This window comes from Leopardus geoffroyi, chromosome A2 (genome assembly GCF_018350155.1).
Source record: "Leopardus geoffroyi isolate Oge1 chromosome A2, O.geoffroyi_Oge1_pat1.0, whole genome shotgun sequence".
In the NCBI taxonomy this organism is placed as follows: Eukaryota; Metazoa; Chordata; class Mammalia; order Carnivora; family Felidae; genus Leopardus; species Leopardus geoffroyi.
This window is the reverse complement of record NC_059331.1, coordinates 30,072,774-30,092,620: the sequence shown is the minus strand read 5'-3', so window position 1 is coordinate 30,092,620 and position 19,847 is coordinate 30,072,774. Positions and strand designations below refer to the sequence as shown.

At 43.6% G+C, this 19,847-nt stretch overlaps 1 protein-coding gene across 29 annotated transcripts in view; it reads left to right on the top strand.

Annotated features, from left to right (window-relative positions):
- Window positions 1–19,847, top strand: part of CADPS (calcium dependent secretion activator) — a 481,890-nt gene that overhangs the window by 403,404 nt on the left and 58,639 nt on the right. For 16 of the 29 annotated variants that reach the window (XM_045496967.1, XM_045496969.1, XM_045496986.1 and 13 more), the window contains 3 exons: window positions 5,743–5,757; window positions 6,647–6,721; window positions 7,615–7,698. In XM_045496967.1, the coding sequence (XP_045352923.1) occupies window positions 5,743–5,757; window positions 6,647–6,721; window positions 7,615–7,698 (174 nt within the window). The remainder of the gene's footprint in view (window positions 1–5,742; window positions 5,758–6,646; window positions 6,722–7,614; window positions 7,699–19,847) is intronic. The other 13 variants (XM_045496972.1, XM_045496971.1, XM_045496979.1 and 10 more) reach the window with 1 other exon arrangement.

The following is a 19,847-nucleotide window of genomic DNA, read 5'->3' as shown; positions in this document are numbered from 1 at the left end:
GAACTTCAGTTTTCTCATCTGTAAAATGATGACCCTATTCTAATTTATTTCAGGCTATTTTGAGCTGCAGAATCGGTTCTTCAAACCTTACCAAAAAGGCCAGCATGTGAAACAAATAAGATTAGAGCTGCTCTGGATAAAGCAGAGGGCAGGGGCTCAAAGAAGAGGGTCCTCATGCTCAAACTACCAGGTTCCTTTCCACCTCTGCATTTCTTTGCTCCCCACCTGAATTCTCTTAGGCTTCACAGATCCCACTTGAAAAACCCTGCTTTTGGTGATTTTTCATGTTCATTCAGATCCCTTTGAGTTCAAACTTTCCAAAATTCTGTCCCTCATGAATTTTTCTCCCCTTGCGCTCCTTTTCTGAAAATTGAGATGTAATTCACATGCCATACATTAATTCACATGCCATATATTTCAGCCTTTTAAAGTATACAATTCAATTCACAAAGCTATGCAACCATAACAACTATCAGTTTTAGGACTCTTCCTTCACCCTAAAAAGACACCTGACTTATTAATAATAGTTGCCCAACCCTCCCTCCCCAGCCCTGGGTAACCACCACTCTACTTTCTGTCTCTAAGAATTGCCTATTCTGAGCATTTCATATAAATGGAATCTCGTGTGGCCTTTTGTGACCGGTTTCTTTCGTAGGACATTGTATTTTCAAGACTCATGTTGTTGCAAGGCATCAGCACTTTGTTCCTTTTTATACTGAATAATGTTTTATTACTTGGTTATGCCACATCATATTTACCAATTCATCAGTTGTTAGACTTTTGATTTTTTTTTTAAATTTTTTTTTTCAACGTTTATTTATTTTTGGGACAGAGAGAGACAGAGCATGAACGGGGGAGGGTCAGAGAGAGAGGGAGACACAGAATCGGAAACAGGCTCCAGGCTCTGAGCCATCAGCCCAGAGCCCGACGCGGGGCTCGAACTCACGGACCGCGAGATCGTGACCTGGCTGAAGTCGGACGCTTAACCGACTGCGCCACCCAGGCGCCCCTAAACTTTTGAGTTGTTTCTACTTTTTAGCTACTACGAGTAACACTGCCATGAACATTCAATGTACAAGTTTTCGTGTGGACCTATGATTTCAATTGTCTTGAATATCTACCTAGAATTGAGATTCCTGGGTCATGTGGTCTGTCTTATTATAGCCATCCTAGTGTGTGTGCAGTGGTATCTCACTGTGGTTTTGATTTGCAGTGATGTTGGTCATACTTTTATGTGCCTACTGACCATTTGTGTATCTCCTTTGAAGAAATATCTATTCAAATCCTTTGCCCATTTAAAAAATTAAATTCTTTTTATTGTTTAGTTGTTAGAGTTCTTTATGTATTGTGGACACTAGACCATTATCATACATAGGATTTGCAACTCTTTTCTCTGGTTCTGCCAATTGCCTTTTTCACATTCTTGGTAGTATCCTTTAAAACACAGTAGTTTTGTTTTTGTTTGCAACATAGGATTTGCAACTCTTTTCTCTGGTTCTGCCAATTGCCTTTTTCACATTCTTGGTAGTATCCTTTAAAACACAGTAGTTTTGTTTTTGTTTTGTTTTAAGTTTGATGGAGTCCCATTTATCTCTTTCCCCTTGGAGCTTCCTGAGATGTCCATTTCAACTGAGTTTCACAAGGATGACACCATTCCAGGATGAGAAGGGTTGTTGCACTAGACTGGCCTCCTTTTCCCTCAGCAGCTCTTTTGACTTCAGATCAACTCAGTTGTGGCCACATGTAAAGAACTCCACATACCTGGCCAGATGCTAAGTAATCCTTCCAAATAAGCCAAGTCACTCTGAGCTTATCTTTTTTTTTTTTTTTTTTTTTGAACTGGGGCTTGGGGACAGTAGTGTATGTTGGAGGGCAGGGGTTGTTGTCACAGGCTCCATTGAAAATTTGATGAAATTTATGGAACCAATTCCCAGGGGAAAAAATACTTTCACACAATTTCACATTTCAGGGGGCATGACGACCTTGTTAGGTCTAACCGTAGACCCCAGTTGGAGATATATGATAAAAAATAGCAAGTAGGTTTTGTCACAAGGGGACCCTGTTCTTACCATTACCACTAATCACTTCTGTGCTACAGTAAAATGACCTTGGCTTAACCTTGGAGTCTTGGTTTTCTTGAAGAACAAGTTGTCCAATGGCTTAATAAGTACATCTTATGGGTGCTATACGTTAGCTGCCAAACTCTGTGACCTTGATCAAGTCCCTTACTGTTACAACCTAACTGTCATCATTTATCAAATGAAAGATATAGCATGCAACCCACAGCCTTTGAGAGATATGTAGCTTGTAAAAGCTGAGGATAAAGCTCCCTAATTTCTGGATGTCAGATTAGAACGTTGTCTGGGATATGCTCAAATAGTAACATTTTTGAGGTTAAACAGCAGTACCTACTTCTTCCAGGATAGTATTCTATTTGATAAAGTAGAAAACACATCATGTATCCCTTTCAAACAATTCAACATTCTTTTTTTATGAAAACAATAACTGAGGCTGGTTAACACTTCCTATTTTTTCTGAACCCCCACATCCCCCTCCAAGACCAAATGATCTTTATTAAGGGCTCATCCAATACTGCATTCTAGTCTCTGGCTCTTATCCTTAGACTCAGTTTCCCAGACCATTCTAGAGAGAACTGCTATGCCATTTCTCCTTAGTATAATTGAATCAGAGACACCTAAGTGACCAGCTCATGGGACTAGAGGGCTCTGCTGACCTTAGGATACCAAATGACCGAGAATAGTCTGAACGAAGCCAGATACCGTTTTCAGTATATCTATACTTCCTCTGAGGGACCTTGCTGGCTGTGACCTTGAGACTTGCATGGGAAGTCTCATGCAAATAGCCTCTCCTTAATTTTTCTCACTTTGCAGGATTGGGATATTCATCTCCAAAGTCACCAGAATTATAGAAATGAGATTGGCCAAAGATGACTGGAAATTGGGAGAACAGACAGAAAGTTCAACGTTTTTGTGTAGTTTTCACTTTGTGAGTTTGGGATATTAAGCTCACATTCCAGACCTAGTTATAATACCTGCTTCCACCTGGATTCCAACTCCCTCAAAGTGTTTTAGACTAGTGACTTGGCCAGGTGATACAGTATCCTCCAATTTTAAGATCACTTCCTTAATTTCATCACCAGGGTAAAGTCTCATCTAAAAACAGCTGTTGAAGCATTTGTTAACCATACATTTCCATCTTAAATATTTATTTTTTCATTAAAATTTTCAAAGCACCAGTAGAAAGGAAATTGTGTATTAAATAGTTTCTCACTTGGTCTAGTGTGTTTTCATCTCATTTCCAAGGTCAGATGGTCTTAACAGAAAGACAACATACACACAATCTGTTCCATGACAAGGCAAAATGTGCAGTACAGGAAGTCAAGTGGAATGATTTTTACAAAGTGATTGTGAATTTGCAGCAGCCTAGCTCATCAGAAGCAGAAGTAAACTCCAAACTTTCCATACCATTGAAGATTAGTGGTTCCCTTGGTATTATCATGATCTAGTGCCCCAGAATATAACTTATGGGTATTATCATTATTATTATTACTAGGGTAAAGCCAATCCAGTGATGCCGGGAGAGGGAACTGGAAAATGCAAAAATAGGAAGGATCCCTCTTTGTACCCATATTGGGGTGCAGACTTCAAGAGACTTTGTGGCAAGATAATCTTATTGTGGGGATGGTAATTAAAAGATGCCCCAGTGGTATTTATTCCCCTTCACGGAGCTTCACATCTGCGTGGAACAGATAATCTCCCCAGAAAGAGCAGAAAGAAGTGCTCACTGCTGCCCTGGAAAAGCTGGTTAATCAATAAGTTTGGGGAGAATTTGGTAAAAAGAAATGCGTGCACTTTGTACTTACTTGTCTAAAAATGGGGACTGCTTTGATATCCAGCCCTTTAGTGCATGTTAAGCAGAGCGGATATGACCCTGGTGGACTATCTTTCCCAAACTAAGTTTTGTTTATTTATCAAAACAACCTTTTCATAACGGGGGGGGGGGAACGTAGACAAGAGTAACGATAACAGTATTTGTCCAGAGTGAAAGGGAGAGACAGTGGAATTCTCTGCAGGGAGGTCAGGGCAAGTTTGTCATGGAAAAATTGAAGGCGGGAGGAGGTTCCAAACACCCACCATGTCTCCATATACTTCGGTGTGGACTCCTTCCAGAATGAAAAGGTTTGAGGTTCCCCCACCTGTGAAGAGAAAGCATATTTGCTTTTCAAGAAAAAAAATGGCATTACTAACACCTCAGACCATGAGCCTGTATCTCTCCCGGTACATGGATAACAACTACGATGGTCTCTGCTCACCATGTCAGCCAAGTGTTCCAAGAGAACGTTTCTATTCTCACTGATGTTCTTTGCTGGGTTAGAAGCCCCCCGCTTCATATTTCAGATTGTATTATTTTGCCTACAACTTGCTTTTCTGAGTTAGTTAAGTCTCATAATTAATCAACGTGGATCATTTATAGTAATCCAAAGAAAATCAAGCAGAGTGAGACAGTCACATGAGGAGGAAAGTAAGCATGTGATACTGGATCTTATCTCAAGACCTAAAAATGAATTTGGAGCCCTGTCAATATTCCTGAATTCTTTTGCTCTGACATCTTTCTTTGTGTTTCTAGCGCAGAATTCTGCAGATAGTTTTTTGCATTCAGCTTCAGGTTTATGCCACTTACTAGTAAATCCCTTCATGAAGCTAGCGGGAGAGCCAGCGTGGGTCCTGATTTCATCAGGGCTGTGCAACATGGACCCTTTTTGCTTTATTGTTTTTCCTCTAATCAACTGAAAGGGAATGAAAATGAGAGAGTTGAGCAATAAGGACCATATCACCCTACCCTTGGCCTCTACTTTATGAAATTGAACAAATAGTATTGGAGTTGCAATTATGGTTACGACGTGTTTTCACAGCTTAGACCCTCACTTGACCTTCAAAATAGATCTCTGAGGGGCACCTTGGTGGCTCTGTCGGTTGAGCATCTGACTTCAGCCCAGGTCATGATCTCACTGTCCCGAGTTCAAGCCCCGAGTCGGACTCTGTGCTATCAGCACAGAGCCTGGAGCCTGTTTCTGATTCTGTGTCTTCCTCTCCATATCTGCCACTCTCCCATCCATGCTCGCTCTCTCTCTCTCTCTCTCTCTCTCTCACACACACACACACAAATAAATAAACATTTAAAAAATAGATCTCTGAATCTGAGAGCAGAACTGCCAGGAAATGTCTTTTAAATAATAATAATAATAAATAATAAATAAAAGAACAGACCTGCTAAATATCTTTAAACAGGGTTTTCTTCATTCTCTTTCCAAGATCAGTGTTTGTACTTGGTTCTCCTTCTACCCCCCACATTGGTTGCGACCAGTTAGTGGTATTAATCTGTTCTTTTACAGATGAGGAAACTGAACTACATTTTCTTAGGCTACATGATTCCCCAACTTTGCACTGGGACTTCATCTAGGTCTTCCAATTACAAACAAAATTCCCCTGTGACTTTTAATGAACTAACTGAATTCATATCCCTTCACTCACTTTCATTAATTCTGATTGCCAGTTATCAGAATATCAAACCACGTTCCCGTGGCTTATTATTTCTGTATGTTTTCATAGCTTTTTGAATGGTTTGCTTAATTTTCGTTTTCTCATGTGTCCTTTTGTCCTAATCTTTATTTGCACTGTTCCTTTTTTTTTTTCTATTCCTAATTAATCATCCTTCTGAAAGTTTGCTAAAGAGTGGGTAAGTGCATTTTCCTTTCCAAATAGCAGTGCTTTGCATTGTTATTTTTTATTAAGGAATATGGAATAATTCGAATGGATACTAAAATGATCTAATAAATGTCAAGGAACTGGCATACAGTATTTTCTGTTGAAATCGCTTTTCCTTTTTTCCTGGCATTTACAGCAGATTTTTGTTTGTGTGGGGGTTTGTTTTCACATTACTATTTAAATTTAATCGACAGCGGCCGTTAGAGAAATTGAAAAACTTAACAGGAGTCTTAGCAGAGGCTCTAAACCTGGATCTCTGTATCCATGAATGGAGAAAATGAGTGGCTGTCGCAAGGGCTCAGAAAACAAACAAACAAACAAACAAAAAACAAAAAAAAAAAACGTTGCCTCCACACTGAGTCAATATCTAGAGAACCAGTGGGCTCTGAGGCGTTAACCCCAAGTATCAGAGGGTTTTAGAACAGTTTTTGAGAAATCCATAATAGTGTCTTGGTCAAATTCTGAGTCACATCCCCCGGCAGTTTTCCAAAGATAACTTTTCATCCCCTGTATTAAATTATTGTGCTATCTTATTTTGTAAGTTCCAGATCAATACACCGCTAGGCCATGAAGCCATTCCATGCGTGCTGTTTGTAATCGTGTGTATGTATCTACACATATCAAAGCCATCCAAAGCCTTGGGTGAGCAGCCATGTGGCTGGTAATTTTTTTTAAGAGCTTCAGATCTCTCTTCATCAAAGACCTGGAGTCAGAATCTTACGGCTGCGTCTGGGACTATGGAAATGAACTGGGTCTACGGGCCAGGCTTGCTTTATAAATTGTGTTTTCTAAAAATTACTGACGGATGCAATGCCCTCACCTCCCAAACATGCTAATATTTGTCTTTCTGTGTTCCTCAGCATCAATACCATTCAAAAATAGATGAACTAATTGAAGAAGCTGTTAAAGAAATGATAACACTCTTGGTTGCAAAGGTAACCTTCAGCTTCAGGTGAAATGTTTCATTGCGAACATTGCTTTGTTAGATCTGCATTCCCATTAAAATGTAACACGTTAAAAAGTTCAGCTGGATACTTGTATTTCTCAGGAAACAAGATCGTACATCACCCAGGCTCAAGTCAGAATGATTTTTTCTGATGATTGCAAGCCGCGTGAAGATGAATTGATGAAGTGGCGTGTGTTAACTTAATAAGAAATTGTCCCCCGACTAGGTTATAGGAAAAGTGTTTGTTTTGTTTTTCAGCGCTGACAAAGTTAGATTTTAAATACAGAAAGTTAAACGGTAATAAGGAATTCTGCCATCCTGAAAACCCCCTTTTCCCTCGTTTCTCATGCAGTGAGAGTCATAATAAAACATAAAAGTCAGATAAAGCTATTTCAGTCACCCTCATGAATTATAGAATTTTAACTAAGTAATGCTGAATGGGAAGACATTTATATTTGCCAGTGCTAAACTTCTGTTTCCCCCAAATTACTGATAAAATACAAATAAAAATAGATTGGATTAAATGTAGTGCTAATATGTAACGTAAAAACTGCTTTGCGCAGTTTTGGATTTTGAAAAGTGCATTTAATATTATCGCATGCTGTATGCAACTCAATAATATTTTGTCACTTTGTACTTCTGTAACACTCTGTATTTGCAATCACATAATAATGAAGAGAAAGCCGGATAAGTCAAATATTTCTCTGTGAAAGCAATCTATTCCTCTCCCCAAAAGCGGGAATCAAATAATATTTTAGAACGCAAAAGCAAGTGAGGTCACTGCTAGTCTCTGGCTGGTTGGGAATGTTGCTCCTTAGTGTGAACAGTTAGAGTTTGAAATAATATATGTATATCTATTTTTTTTTTTTGCTGTTTTACTAGTTCGTTACTATCTTGGAAGGAGTACTGGCAAAATTATCCAGATATGACGAAGGGACTTTGTTTTCTTCTTTTTTGTCATTTACCGTAAGTAAAGAGCTTCTTCCTTGCCTGGTTTTTGTTTTAGTGTGGGTTTGGGTTTTGGTTTAGGGGAGGGGTGCCAATGTGTCATTTTGGTGTTGGTTTGTGTGTGCATGTGAATTAAGGTCAGCTGCCAATATAACATGACAATAAGCAGGACCTTTCATAACCGCAGGTAATCCAAAATCATTTCTTTCACTTGAGAATGCACAATATGTATGCTATGTATATGCATGTACACACACATACACATACGTCTCCATATGTATACATCCAAAAGAGAGTTGCTGGCCCGAGCCCGTGTTAGTTATCTCAGGAAAATCACTTAATGTTTCTGGGTCACCACTTGCCCGTCTGTAAAATTTAAACGTTGCAAATAGAGACCTACAGGTCAGACAGAGCTTTCGAATACGTTTTATTTGGTCCTCACTGGGTCAGGTACACTTTTCCTAACTGAATTAGTTGCCTATGTTTACAACGCGGGAGGATTCACGGAGATGTCCATATTCCAGGCTTTCTTTATAAAAGGGACACTTAAGAGCTCTGAGCATCTCAGACCAGTGGTCTGCTGGTCACCGCGGGCCCCATTGACCAGACAGTCGTTTGCCAGTTTCCTGTAGCACCTGGCTGTTTTGCTCATTCGTGTACCTGCCTGGGCTTGGGAACACCGGAGTCTACAACCTCTGAAGCACATGACTGGGTCCGTACAGATTGTGAGGGGCTCTAATTCTGCACCAGGATCGGGCATGGGCGTAGAAGTGAGTTTGGCTGTGGGCGGAAGCCAGCCTCATTCTCTGCAGGTCAATGACCAATGGAGATGGTCACCGTAAAGGGGCTGCTTTGGGGGCCTTGTTCTCCCACCTTCTGTGCTCGGTGGCGATGACAACTGTATCTTTTCTTGACGTTTCTGATAGCTGGGTTTTTGCTCGCTCTGAGGCCAGCTGTTTTCCTCTGACATAAGAAAGGCAATCAATTTAAGACCTACTATCCCTGCATCTTTAAAACAGCATTAATGTATGAAGAATCTCCTAGAAAGGCATTGAATGCCAAGACGAGGCCCAGCACGGGGTAGGAGGTAGCATATCATCATCATCTTTGGGATCTGGCAGAACTGGCTTCAAATCCTGTTGCCAGGATTAACCAGCTATGTGATCTTGAGTAGCTGTCTCATCCTCTCCGAATCTCACTTGTGCTTTGGGTTTGCTTTTGGCCTTGGGGAGGGGCGCTATTATATAATTTTGGTTTTGGTGTTGGCATATGTGTGTTAATTATGGCCAACTACCATGATGTATGGGAGTGAGGAGTGGATAACATCTGCTGGGATGAGCTGTTGGGGAGATAATAATGTAAGTGAAGAGTCTAGCATAGTCCTAGCACGAAGTAAGTTCTCAACAAATGGAGGCTACTTTTAATAAAAGATGATAAAACATGATGATTATACAGTGCAAACAAACATGCACACAAGTTCTTCCTAAATATGCCTTACATTGGTATTTCCCGCGCATTAGATTTTCTGGGAATTAAGGGACAGGTAGACAGAAGACATTTAAAACAATTCTAGATAGTATCCATGTATCCACATATCCAGGATATTTTACTTAGCAGCTCTCAACTTGCCACGTGTAAGGAGTGAACTCAACCCCAGAAGTGTGGCGGCCCCAGTTCCCAGAATCTAGTGGTAACGGTGGGGCGGGCCAGAGGATGGTAACAACAGGAAATCTACCCAATATCACTCCGTAGAACCACCCACAATGTGTCACAGCTGAAAGGATACCAATCCGGCCACTTCTTTGACAAACAAACAAACAACAGCAACAACAAAAACAAGGCCCAGAGAGGGGAAGTAATTTGTCTAAGGTCACACAGCAACGGGCAGAGTGGAGACAGGGATCCAGGTCTTCTGCCAGCTCCCCCCGCGCCCCCCCCCAACCCCCAACCATTGAAGAACTTCCTGGAGAGAGTGGGATTCAGCTGGCAGTTGCCTTAGCACTGGAAGGCAGATGGGCAGATGAGTGGGAAATATTCGATAATCTTTCATCCCTCAGTGAAGTCATGGAAATGGTGGAAAGAGGCAGAATTCTTCTGGAAAACATTCCCCTGACACCCACAAAAGCTTTCACTTTCTTTGAGTCTTCATTTCGAGCAAGTGTTTTTACCGCCCTGGACTCGAACCAGTGCAAACCGGGAAAGCCCCTCTGCTCTTCATGGAGCAGAACTCAGCCCATCCGTTAGGCCCCACCCTAATGACTGACTTACCCAGAGAACTAGCGGAAGGTGGTCCATGGCAGCCGTGCAGGACGGGGTACCAGGGGGAGTCTCACGAGAGGGTGAGACACAAAGAAGGCCTAGCATATCCTCTGAGGAGTTTTCAAGCTGAAATTCTCATGCTCTCCTCTCCCTTTTCGGAGACATTTTGCAGCCTCGCAGCATGCCTAGTGAAGTCCCCGTAACTGCAGAACACTTGGGTGCCTGTTGCTGGGCCTGTGACTTCCCTTCCTTAGTGACACTTCTCCCACACACTTGGCCGTCCCACGGCCAAAAGCACCCACTTATCATTTGCAGCCTCTGTTCTCATCTCCTGCTGGTATTCCAGCGTTGGAGAACATGAGCTGTGCTCAGAAGTGGCAGGAATATCCATCTGCACACGTGGATGCTGAGCTCCTGCCCAAATTTCAAGGGGCCTTTGAAGACTTCCTGTGGCCCAGTTGTGTGACTCACGCCAGAGTGGAGTGGAGGGGAAGGGAAAGAGCTGAGCAGGGGCAGCAGGCGTCGTGGGAAGAGCCTGGGAACCAACGATGAGAGAGCCAGCTGTGAGTCCCGGGACCCCGGACAAAGGCGTCGAGAAGGTGCCGACGCCCTGGCAAGGCTTCCCTTAGCACTGCTCCCATCTCGGATTCAATCTTTCAAGTATTACTGTGCACTTACCACGTCCCCACCTCAGCGGGGCTGCCAAGGCTGAGCCATGTGCTGTGCCCCCCGGAAAGCTGACAAGTATCGACAAATATGCCACCCTTTCCCCCTCTTTCTCCCGCTGAGCGCCTCCTTTCCTGGGTGGGCTTGGTTTCATGGTCCAAGCCAGACATTTTGGAAAACGTCTGCAGTGGCACGGAGCAGGCAGGAATATTTATTTCTCGTCTCCATCTGCATTGCTTCCTCTCTTGGAGAGGAGCTGGGGGGTGGGGGGGGAGGAGGGAGGAGGAGATGTGGCTTCTTCGTGCCAGCCCAAGAGGCGTCCAGGCGCGCCCCTCCTCTCCTCCCTCCGCAGCCTCAGCAGCAGGAGCAGCCTGGGATTTCTGGAGGCAGGCGCCTTTCGAACTTTCGAAAGATCAGCCCAGTTGGAAGTCGCAATTAGCAACTATCCGCCCATTTCCCCTGACTGCAAGATGTGCTTTTGTGTGGGTTGCCTGCTTGGAAGGGTCCTTGTCTGGTGGGTAGCCTCACGCTGTTCTTTTAGGAGGCCAGGGAGGGCGACAAGCAGGTGCCTAGGACCCTCTCCGAACAAATTAAAATCCTTTCCTTGGGCCTATCCAGGTGTTAACAAATATGCCAGTTCTGGAATCCACTGGCTGTTTCATTCTCTCATTCACTCGTTCACCCAGCATGTATTTACCAAGTGCTATTGTGCTAGGTGCCGGAACACAGCAGTGAGCAAGGGACACATGTTCTCTGTCCTTTTGGAGTTTACATTTAGGAAGAGAGACAGACAATAAAAAAGGGGGAAAAAAAGGTATAGGGTAGGGGTTGTGCTATACAGGCCACAAAGTGGAAAGAAAGGGAGAGAAAGAGAGAGAGGAGGTGGGGGGTAGTGTTGCTTCAGCTAGGATGGTCACGGAAGGTCTCTAAGGAGGAGACGTGGACTGAAACCAAGAGGGGCCAGCCACAGCTGAAGAGAGGGGAGAATCTTCTAGACAGGGCAGCAATTGCAATGACCAGGAGGCAGGAAAGCAGGAGGCATTTTTGCAGCATATTTTGGAAGTAGCATGGACAGGACTTAGAGATCGAGCACCTGCTGGGGGTGGAGACTCAACGGAAGGAGCAAAGTGGAAGGTCCCTCACGGTGAGGTCCTGAAGAGTTCCGCTGTGCCGAGTGGTCCTGAGAGGCCAGTGGCACACAGCAAAAAGCCCGGAGAGGGGAGACCCAGGCTGGGGCCCCAGCCCTGCCCCTCACCCCGGAGCGGTGTGACCTGGAACATGGGATCCCACCTTGGCTTTCAATTCCCCTCGGCATAATATGATGATGGTTTTATTAGATGAATTCCAAAGTCTAAAATAGCTACAGGAGCAACGCTATTCTTTAAGCACTTGCTAAGTGCCTGGCACAGGGCTAAGTGCTTTAAATATATTTTTCTCATTGAATCCTCTGAACGCTGCCGTTCCAACAACGCTCTTCTGCCTGCAGACAATGAAACGGAGGCTCGGAGAGGTTAAGTCCTCTAGTTCGACCAGCATGCTCTCTCCCACTAACCTCCGGAGCCTTTAAGGAAGGGTGATGATGTAGGAGGAGCCCACACCCTCTCCCCTGGCAGACAGAATAATTACCTCAAATCCTCTGAAGGCCCCAAGAATTCACTCCAGGTTCCCCCATCAAGCCAGCCATTTGAGATGGTCACAATGGAGCCACTCTGGTCAGGCAGGGTAAAGCCCTATGAAAAGCCGTCAAGGGCCCAAACACTACGGCATGCACAATCCCCTAGGTCTCAAATTACCCTCATCCACCTTTTTTCCCTCTTCATTTGCCAGCCTTTTAATTGGTTTGTCACTTAGACATGAAACAAAGTAGACGTGCTTCTTCCTGCTAGAATCGGAGACTAGGACTGGTGTTAGTGCGGATCACCCAGCAGCGTAGACGGCTTTTGTGCAGAGCTCTTGAGGTCATGCCAAAGAACAAGACTGCCACTTTGGTCAAAAGCCAGAACTGGATCAAAAGAATTCACTTCTGTGCACAGACTATTTTGGTCAGGAAGCAGTTCAAATTTTAGCATGGGGCGAGTGTTCGTAATTGTTACTGTTATCTCCAGCGATGTCCCATTTTTGCTCTGGCGTCAGGGAATGCCCAGCAGAGGAGACATGGCTTTTTATACTATGGGCTGGTGATGATGGTGTAGACAGAGAGGTCTTGGTCTACCTTCAGAAGGCAACATCCTTAGATTATCAGACACTGAATTCATGTGAGTCAAGTCAGTTGACTTCCCCACTTCAGAGTGGAGGTGCCTGCCTTGGACAGAAGCACCAACCATGTTGGTAATAGCTGACCTTTATTGAACATATATTATGTGCCAGGCAGTGTGCTGAGTGACTTACATGCATTTTCTCATCCGATTCTCACAATCACCCTATGCAATTGATACAATTATTATCCCCATTTTACAGATGAGAGAGTTGAGTTTTTTGTCCAAAGTCATACAACTACTGAGACTCCACCTTAGATTTACTCTTTTATTATCTTCAGAATGTTATTCCCCACAGAAGCACAGAAACTCATAAATGGAATCAATTCGTGACTCTCCCAGGAACAATCCACTTACCGATACCATTTCTAAGGGAAAGAGTCCTCTATTTTTTTCACACCTTACCAGTAAAAGTATTTTGGAAGTAATTTACCCGCCACATGGTTTGCAATAAAACCAAAGGAAGAGACATTCAAAATCCCCCTAGTTCTTTTGTGCTTTCCAGATAATCTTGAGTTTCACATTAGTCCTTCATTCAACACACGTTTGTTAAGTACTTACTTGCTGCTAGGCATTGGGAGCTTACCAATGACCAAGACGGATAATGCCTCTTAGTATATATTCTTATTAGGGAGATACAGTCTCAACAAGTAAGTCACACTCGTGGCAAGTTTTCAGAGAGAGGGAGAAGTAGCTGATACAATGGGGCGGTAGCCTAAAGGAACCGAACATCATCTGGGAGGCCATGGCATTTGAGGTGAGGTCTGATGGGTGTAGCAAATAAGAGAAGAAGGAGTGTTGCAGGGCACGAAGACAATGAGGAGGAAGGGAAGGTCCCATGCATTGTGGGAACCAGAAGTTCATTGTGACTCGGGTAAATGTCAGACTAAAGTAGGGATAGAGCTAGGGAGCAGCTAGTCTGGAGCCTGTTCATGAAGCAACTTGCCCATGGTTATGGTATCTAAGGGTTTGCCAAGGGACATTATCAAAATTAATTTAGCTGGAGAAGGGAAGAGAGGTCCCCGAGAGACCAGCTACTGTTACCGGCTGACGTCGTGTTTGTAGTCTGGTTTTGAAGCATTGGGCCACCATCGGAAGGCAAGACTTATTTTGTCTAATGGTTTTTGTTCGCATAGACCAAAAAAGCACCATGCCCTGACATGTTCAAGAACTGTAAAGCACCGATCTGCCATGCCTTCTACTGACTTCTTTCATCAGCCACTCCCCAATGGCTCAGAACTTGACATCCACTTTGGGGTTTATTTCAGATAATTTTATCACCTAGTAGGACATCCTCCTCCTTTCCAGTCCATGCCTTGAAAACACAGCTGACAATTAACATACCCTGCTGTCCAAAGCAGCGCTTCAGAAGCTTTTTCACAAGAAGAAAAAAAAAAAAATAAGCATCCAAAGTTAACCATTCCCCTTTAAATCCTTTGGTAGACAGATGAACACAAGACAGACATGGTATTTTCTTCAGACCGTCAGGTGCTGAGTGATGAGGTCACAGAACCGACAGCCATGAAAGAAAGACGTAATGAAGACACGTGGGGCTCCAAACATGAGATAATTGTTCTGAAATTAAAAGTCGGAGATGCTGCCCTAACCTCCAAACCACTTGCAGGGGGACGCCGGTCACCAGAAAGTGAGAGGGAGAGGGAAGATTGTGAAGCCCAGGCTAACAGAAATGCGGGCTAGTTACTGGCCATTTGTTGAGCCTCAGTTGTTTCATCTGTTGAGTGGGGGTGCTAGGGCCTATGTCTGGGAGCAGATGAGATGATTAGAACCACGATGAGCAGGGGCGCCTGGGTGGCTCAGTCGGTTAAGCATCCGACTTCGGTTCAGGTCATGAGTTCGAGCTTCCCATCGGGCTCTGTGCTGACAGCTCAGAGCCCAGAGCCTGCATCGGATTCTGTGTGTGTGTCTCTCTCTGCCCTTCCCCCACTTGCGCTCTGTCTCCCTCTCTCTCTGTCTCAAAAATAAGTAAACATTTTAAAATGAAAAAAAAAAAAACTATAGTGAGCAGTCTCCTGGCACATTGTGGCAGCTCAGTAAATACCCCTTCTTAGTCTTACCTTCAGCCTACGCCTGTAAGAAGGTTCACCCGATCTAGCACTTTCAACCATTTTCTCACCTGTTTAGTCCTTGGCTTATTAACCATTTCTCCTAAGCAACCCAAATCACAACTCAGAACAGGATCAACCAAGACTCTCCTGTAGCTTCTATTTCGGCACATTCTGATACTCAAAACTTGGATTCATCAGAGATGTTTTCCATTAAGTTTAGTGTATTTTAGCATTTAGTGTTTTGTTTTAATTCTTCCAGAATTTTTCATTCACACATAGCCTCTAGAATACCTATGAATCAAAATATTCAGTTAACCAGACTTGAATAACCCATCCCCCATGCATATTTTAGGTCGAATCAGGTTTATTTTGTTATACAGCTAGGTTACTTGTTCGTCCAGTTCTGTCCCTTACTGGAGTATCATTCTGGACAGATTAACCTCTGGTCTTAGCTTACTGACCTATAAAATGGGAATAATAATGAGAGTTAAATTATGCGATGTTGTTAGAGTCAAGTGAGAAAATGTTATATACCCGGGATGAGGCAAGCATCTGATACTTGTTAGCTTTTGTTGTTATTGTGGTTATTACTGTGGTTACGTCACTGAGTGCTGAGTACTAGAACCAATCACTTGACCTGCTACCATGTTTTCTATGACTGCTATATGTAAATTATTAAGCTAGGAGTAGTAACGATAGGGAGATCTTCTTTTGAAGACCCTATCTCTTGTTGTCTGGAAGTTGCTGTCTAGAGGGCATACAACAGAAGGAACGTTTGAGATTTTTCTGGTCCAGCGTTTCCAGTGTTGTACTAGAATCTTCTCCGTTCCTACCTGCTGGGCACAGCCACTTCTCCACATCTCTTCGCAGCTCTGCATTTAGTGATGCCCCACCGGGAGCTTGAAACTGACCATGGTCAAATCGTTTGCACCACAGAATTGGCAAAGGCTACCAAACGGCGTGGTGTCTGCCTCCCTCTTTTTCCTCTTCCTCCTCCTCCCTCTTCCTTTCTACTAACATATCCCTGAGTGTTTCCCAAGCACAGGAGATACACCACCTGGTACCTGAGATGATATTAGACGCCACAAAAACGCCACATGAAATAGCACCAATCCCATTGTAAGAGAATTATCCCCTCTTTAATTTTCTTCTCATGTTTATCTTTATATCAAGGAGAAAGTTTCCAGTGAGTAATAATCTGCCTCTCACACTTCCCTAAAATATCACATATTCATGTGTAACAAAGAGAAAGAACGAGCAGGCCTTGGGTTCAGCACCCCCTACAGGCAACCGTGTCTACCTAGAATGCCGTCATTTTATTTTTGTGTTTTGTGTACTTTTACTCTTACCTCCTTCTGCTCTTGATTTTACCTTACTGTTGATTTTCTGTGTATGGCAGTGATACCCATCTTCTCTTTATAATTAAGTGTTTAAAAAGTGAGTCAATTTAAAGAAGAAATTAAGTACATAAGAAAATATAGTACAGACGCCACATGGGCCATAGCCAAAATCAGGACAGCGGTGTTGGTGCCAGAAGTTTGGGAACTTGTGATACCTTCTCGCTGCCCTATTTTGCAGCTGTGTAAACTGAGACCAGAGAAGGAAAACGACTTGAACCTCTGGTTTAGACGCAAAACCCGTCCATTCGTTTTCGCCCACTCTTTACCTGAGATGAGGACAAAGCAGAAAAAAGACGAATTCTCCACTGTGTAGCGGACCTACACTGACTGATAGGTTGTCACTGGCAGTGGTGATATAAACAACGTGTGCCCTCAAGTTCAGGCTGAGGCTGCTAGGGGAGAAGCGGAGGACATCAGGCCGCCAGGTGATGCCCTCGTGCAGAAACATGACTGTCGTGTCATGACAGCACGGCCCTCATTTGCTTAGCACCAAGGTCGGGCAGAAGCCAGGGACACAGGTAAGATATGGTCCTTACCCTCTTCTAGCTTGCACTCCGTTGGGCCTGTTAGTGTTCCAAAGGCAGAGCAAAACCCAAAAATGCCAGAAGTGGGCAGAGGCCCCTACTTACCATCAAATAAAAAGCCTTTGTACCTATTTGGAGATTTTATTTTATTTATTATTTTTTTCAGGACAGGGCTTGAACTCATGAGATCATGACCTGAGCTGAGATCAAGAGTTGGATGCTCAACCAACACAGCAGCCCAGGCTCCCCCTTGCTTGGAGATTTTATAAAATTGAAATTTTCTGATTTGTACTTCCAAGTTTCTCCTAAACTGAGAGCATGCCAAGTAAATAGACAAATGGAAAAGCAGGACAGCCTTGTTAAGAGGTCAGACCCTGGGGTCCAAGGAAGCCACATGATACTTCCAGCTTTGTGTCTTTTAGGAAGCTGTTAAACCTCTCTGAGCCTCAGTTTCCTCTTCCATAAATGATAATCACCATCCTGCCCTCCGTTGTCAGGGTTAATTACTTATAAATTGCTTAGCCTTATGCCAGGCAAATAATAAATAAGCATGCAACCATTGCTAAGTCTTAGTAGCATTAAAAGGGAGGGCTTGAAGGAGGCCCTGAGCCTTGCCGAAATCCTCTCTGGGAATGAAGGATTGGGACAGAAATGAGGGAAACTGGAAGGAAAAACATGTCTACTTCAATAGGGCATCTGTTCGGAAGCCCCAGGGGGGAAGAGAGATGAGAACATACACTTCCTGGACCCAGTCTCGGAGCACAGTACCCTGAGCAACAGGAGATCCGAACAATTCTCGTTAATGAGGGCTGCGGCTCTTAATCAGCGCATGAAACAGAATGCTTTTGCTTAATAGAGATCACTTCCCTGCCTCTTGCCCAACTCCCCAGCAGTGCCAGCAGCTCTTTGTTTAATGAAAGGTAGGGACTTTGAGTAGTGTGGTGGGATGGGCTGTAGGAGGCATTATTAGCCTCATTACTATGATAATAGTTTAATCACAATCAATATTTATGAACATGCACAGAAGCCGTGCAATCAACCAGCAGCCCTACAATTTGAGGTTTTCGTGATCTTGCCTAAGGACGCTTTCCAGGAAAGCCTGGGCCCTCTCCCACCTTCCTCCAGCCCCACAGAGGTCCCCAGAGGTCATTTCAGAATATGCATGATGGTTACACGATAGTGATGTATGAGGTCTCGTGCAGGGTAACAGGTGAATATCAGCATTATAGGACGTTGCTTGCTTTTTGAAGCACCTCCACTGTCATCATCTGGATTTTATCTTCAGACTTCAGTAAACTATCCTGTGAATAACGTAGGGCAACAGAGGGGGCGGCATAATATAGTAGCGGATCCTTTGAAGTTAGAGCCACCAGGGTTCAGATCCTAGTTCTATTACTTCTTACCTGTGTTCCGCGAGGAGAGCAGTTTAACTACTCTGAGCCACAGTTCCTTCATTTGTATGATGAGAAGTCGGGTTGTGATAAGAATTGAATAAGGCGGTGTCAGGCATTCAGTCATTGGTAAATACATCCATATTTCTGTATATGACCATGTATATCGGGTATTAGGTATTTCTATGTTGTCTGAGAAAACTAAACAGTGGCTTTTCCCAAACTCACAGAGCCAGTATTTGAGATCGCAAGAGAGTCCAGACTTGGACTCCAGTATTCACTTTCTGTTATCTGAAAATTTTTTCAAACACTGGTTCCATTTATAAGCAACAGAGGGAAACCTTATTTTTAAACATTTCAGTGTTTCACTCTTTTCTTTTAAATGCACGCTTTTCTGAGCAATGTCCACCCGGTGAGCTACCCGTAAAGAATTGTCGGTGTCACAGTTCCCACATCTGTAAAAACAGCACTTATAAACTCAGGCCCTCTTAAAAAGGAAAGTAAGGGAAGATGGCCTCACGACGTATGTGCCTCTCTGTGGCGTTTACATGGCGCTTATGTGCACACAGCACTTCATAATTGGCCAGAAACACCCTTGATCTTCGGCCAGCAGAGGTGTTTCATCCCCTTGGTGACACAGCTTGGGAATCCATCATGCTGTCCATGATTCCAGATATATTTCAAGGGTCATACTTTCCTCCAGTCCTTAGAAAATGTTGTAAGGGGCTTTCACCATGATTGTCACTTGGCCCCAAGCAGGAGCCACTGAGGTTTGCTCAAATGCTCACCCGCACACAGAGTCCCAGTACATCCACCCACTGGTACATTCTGTCTCCCCCAGGCAGTCAGTCCCTCGGTTGGCACTAACAATGTATTCATCTTCCCAAGATGCACTTAGAGCATCCAGATTATGTATGGGGGGGAGGGGGAGGGGTTGCTAGGTTTTGCTTTTTTTTGCCTTTGTAGAGGACATAACCCGGAATCCCGTTCCCGTCAACCAAAAACCTTGAAGAAGTTACTCTAGAGGAGACAAATTCCTCCTGCAAAATGCCATTCTCCACCAGAATGTTAAAAATTCTACCACTCGTTTTGTTCTTTTTTCAGGAATTTTTTTATAGAAGGAATACATAGAGGGTTAAAAATGAAATAGTACAGTCACTCATAGCAATATCTTTTTTTAAAGAAACAACAGTTCTCTGTCCTACCCCTTTGTAGCCTTAATCCCTGACTCCAGAAGAGCCCCTTGAAACAATTTTCTTTTTATCATCGTAGCTCCAAGTACTGTTCTTATGCTGCTATTTCTTGGTTTAGTGGTCTGAGAGATTATTTGACTCCCTACTATAGATGGGGCTTTTGCTCACTTTGTTATTTTACACCCCGCCCCCTCCCTCTTCCTGTCATGGTTTTATTAATATTGCCATTCCTCTCTTGGCATCTTGATAACTTTAAATAATACCCACCTACTTTTAATTCCTGTTTCATCCACCCAAGGAGGCTGTTGACACCGGTGCTCTTTTCCTTCCCCTGCTTCCTCTTCCAACTGATCTCTTGTCCTCTTGTCAACTTAGGATTGAATGGCACATCTCTTCATTCTTAACATTTAAAA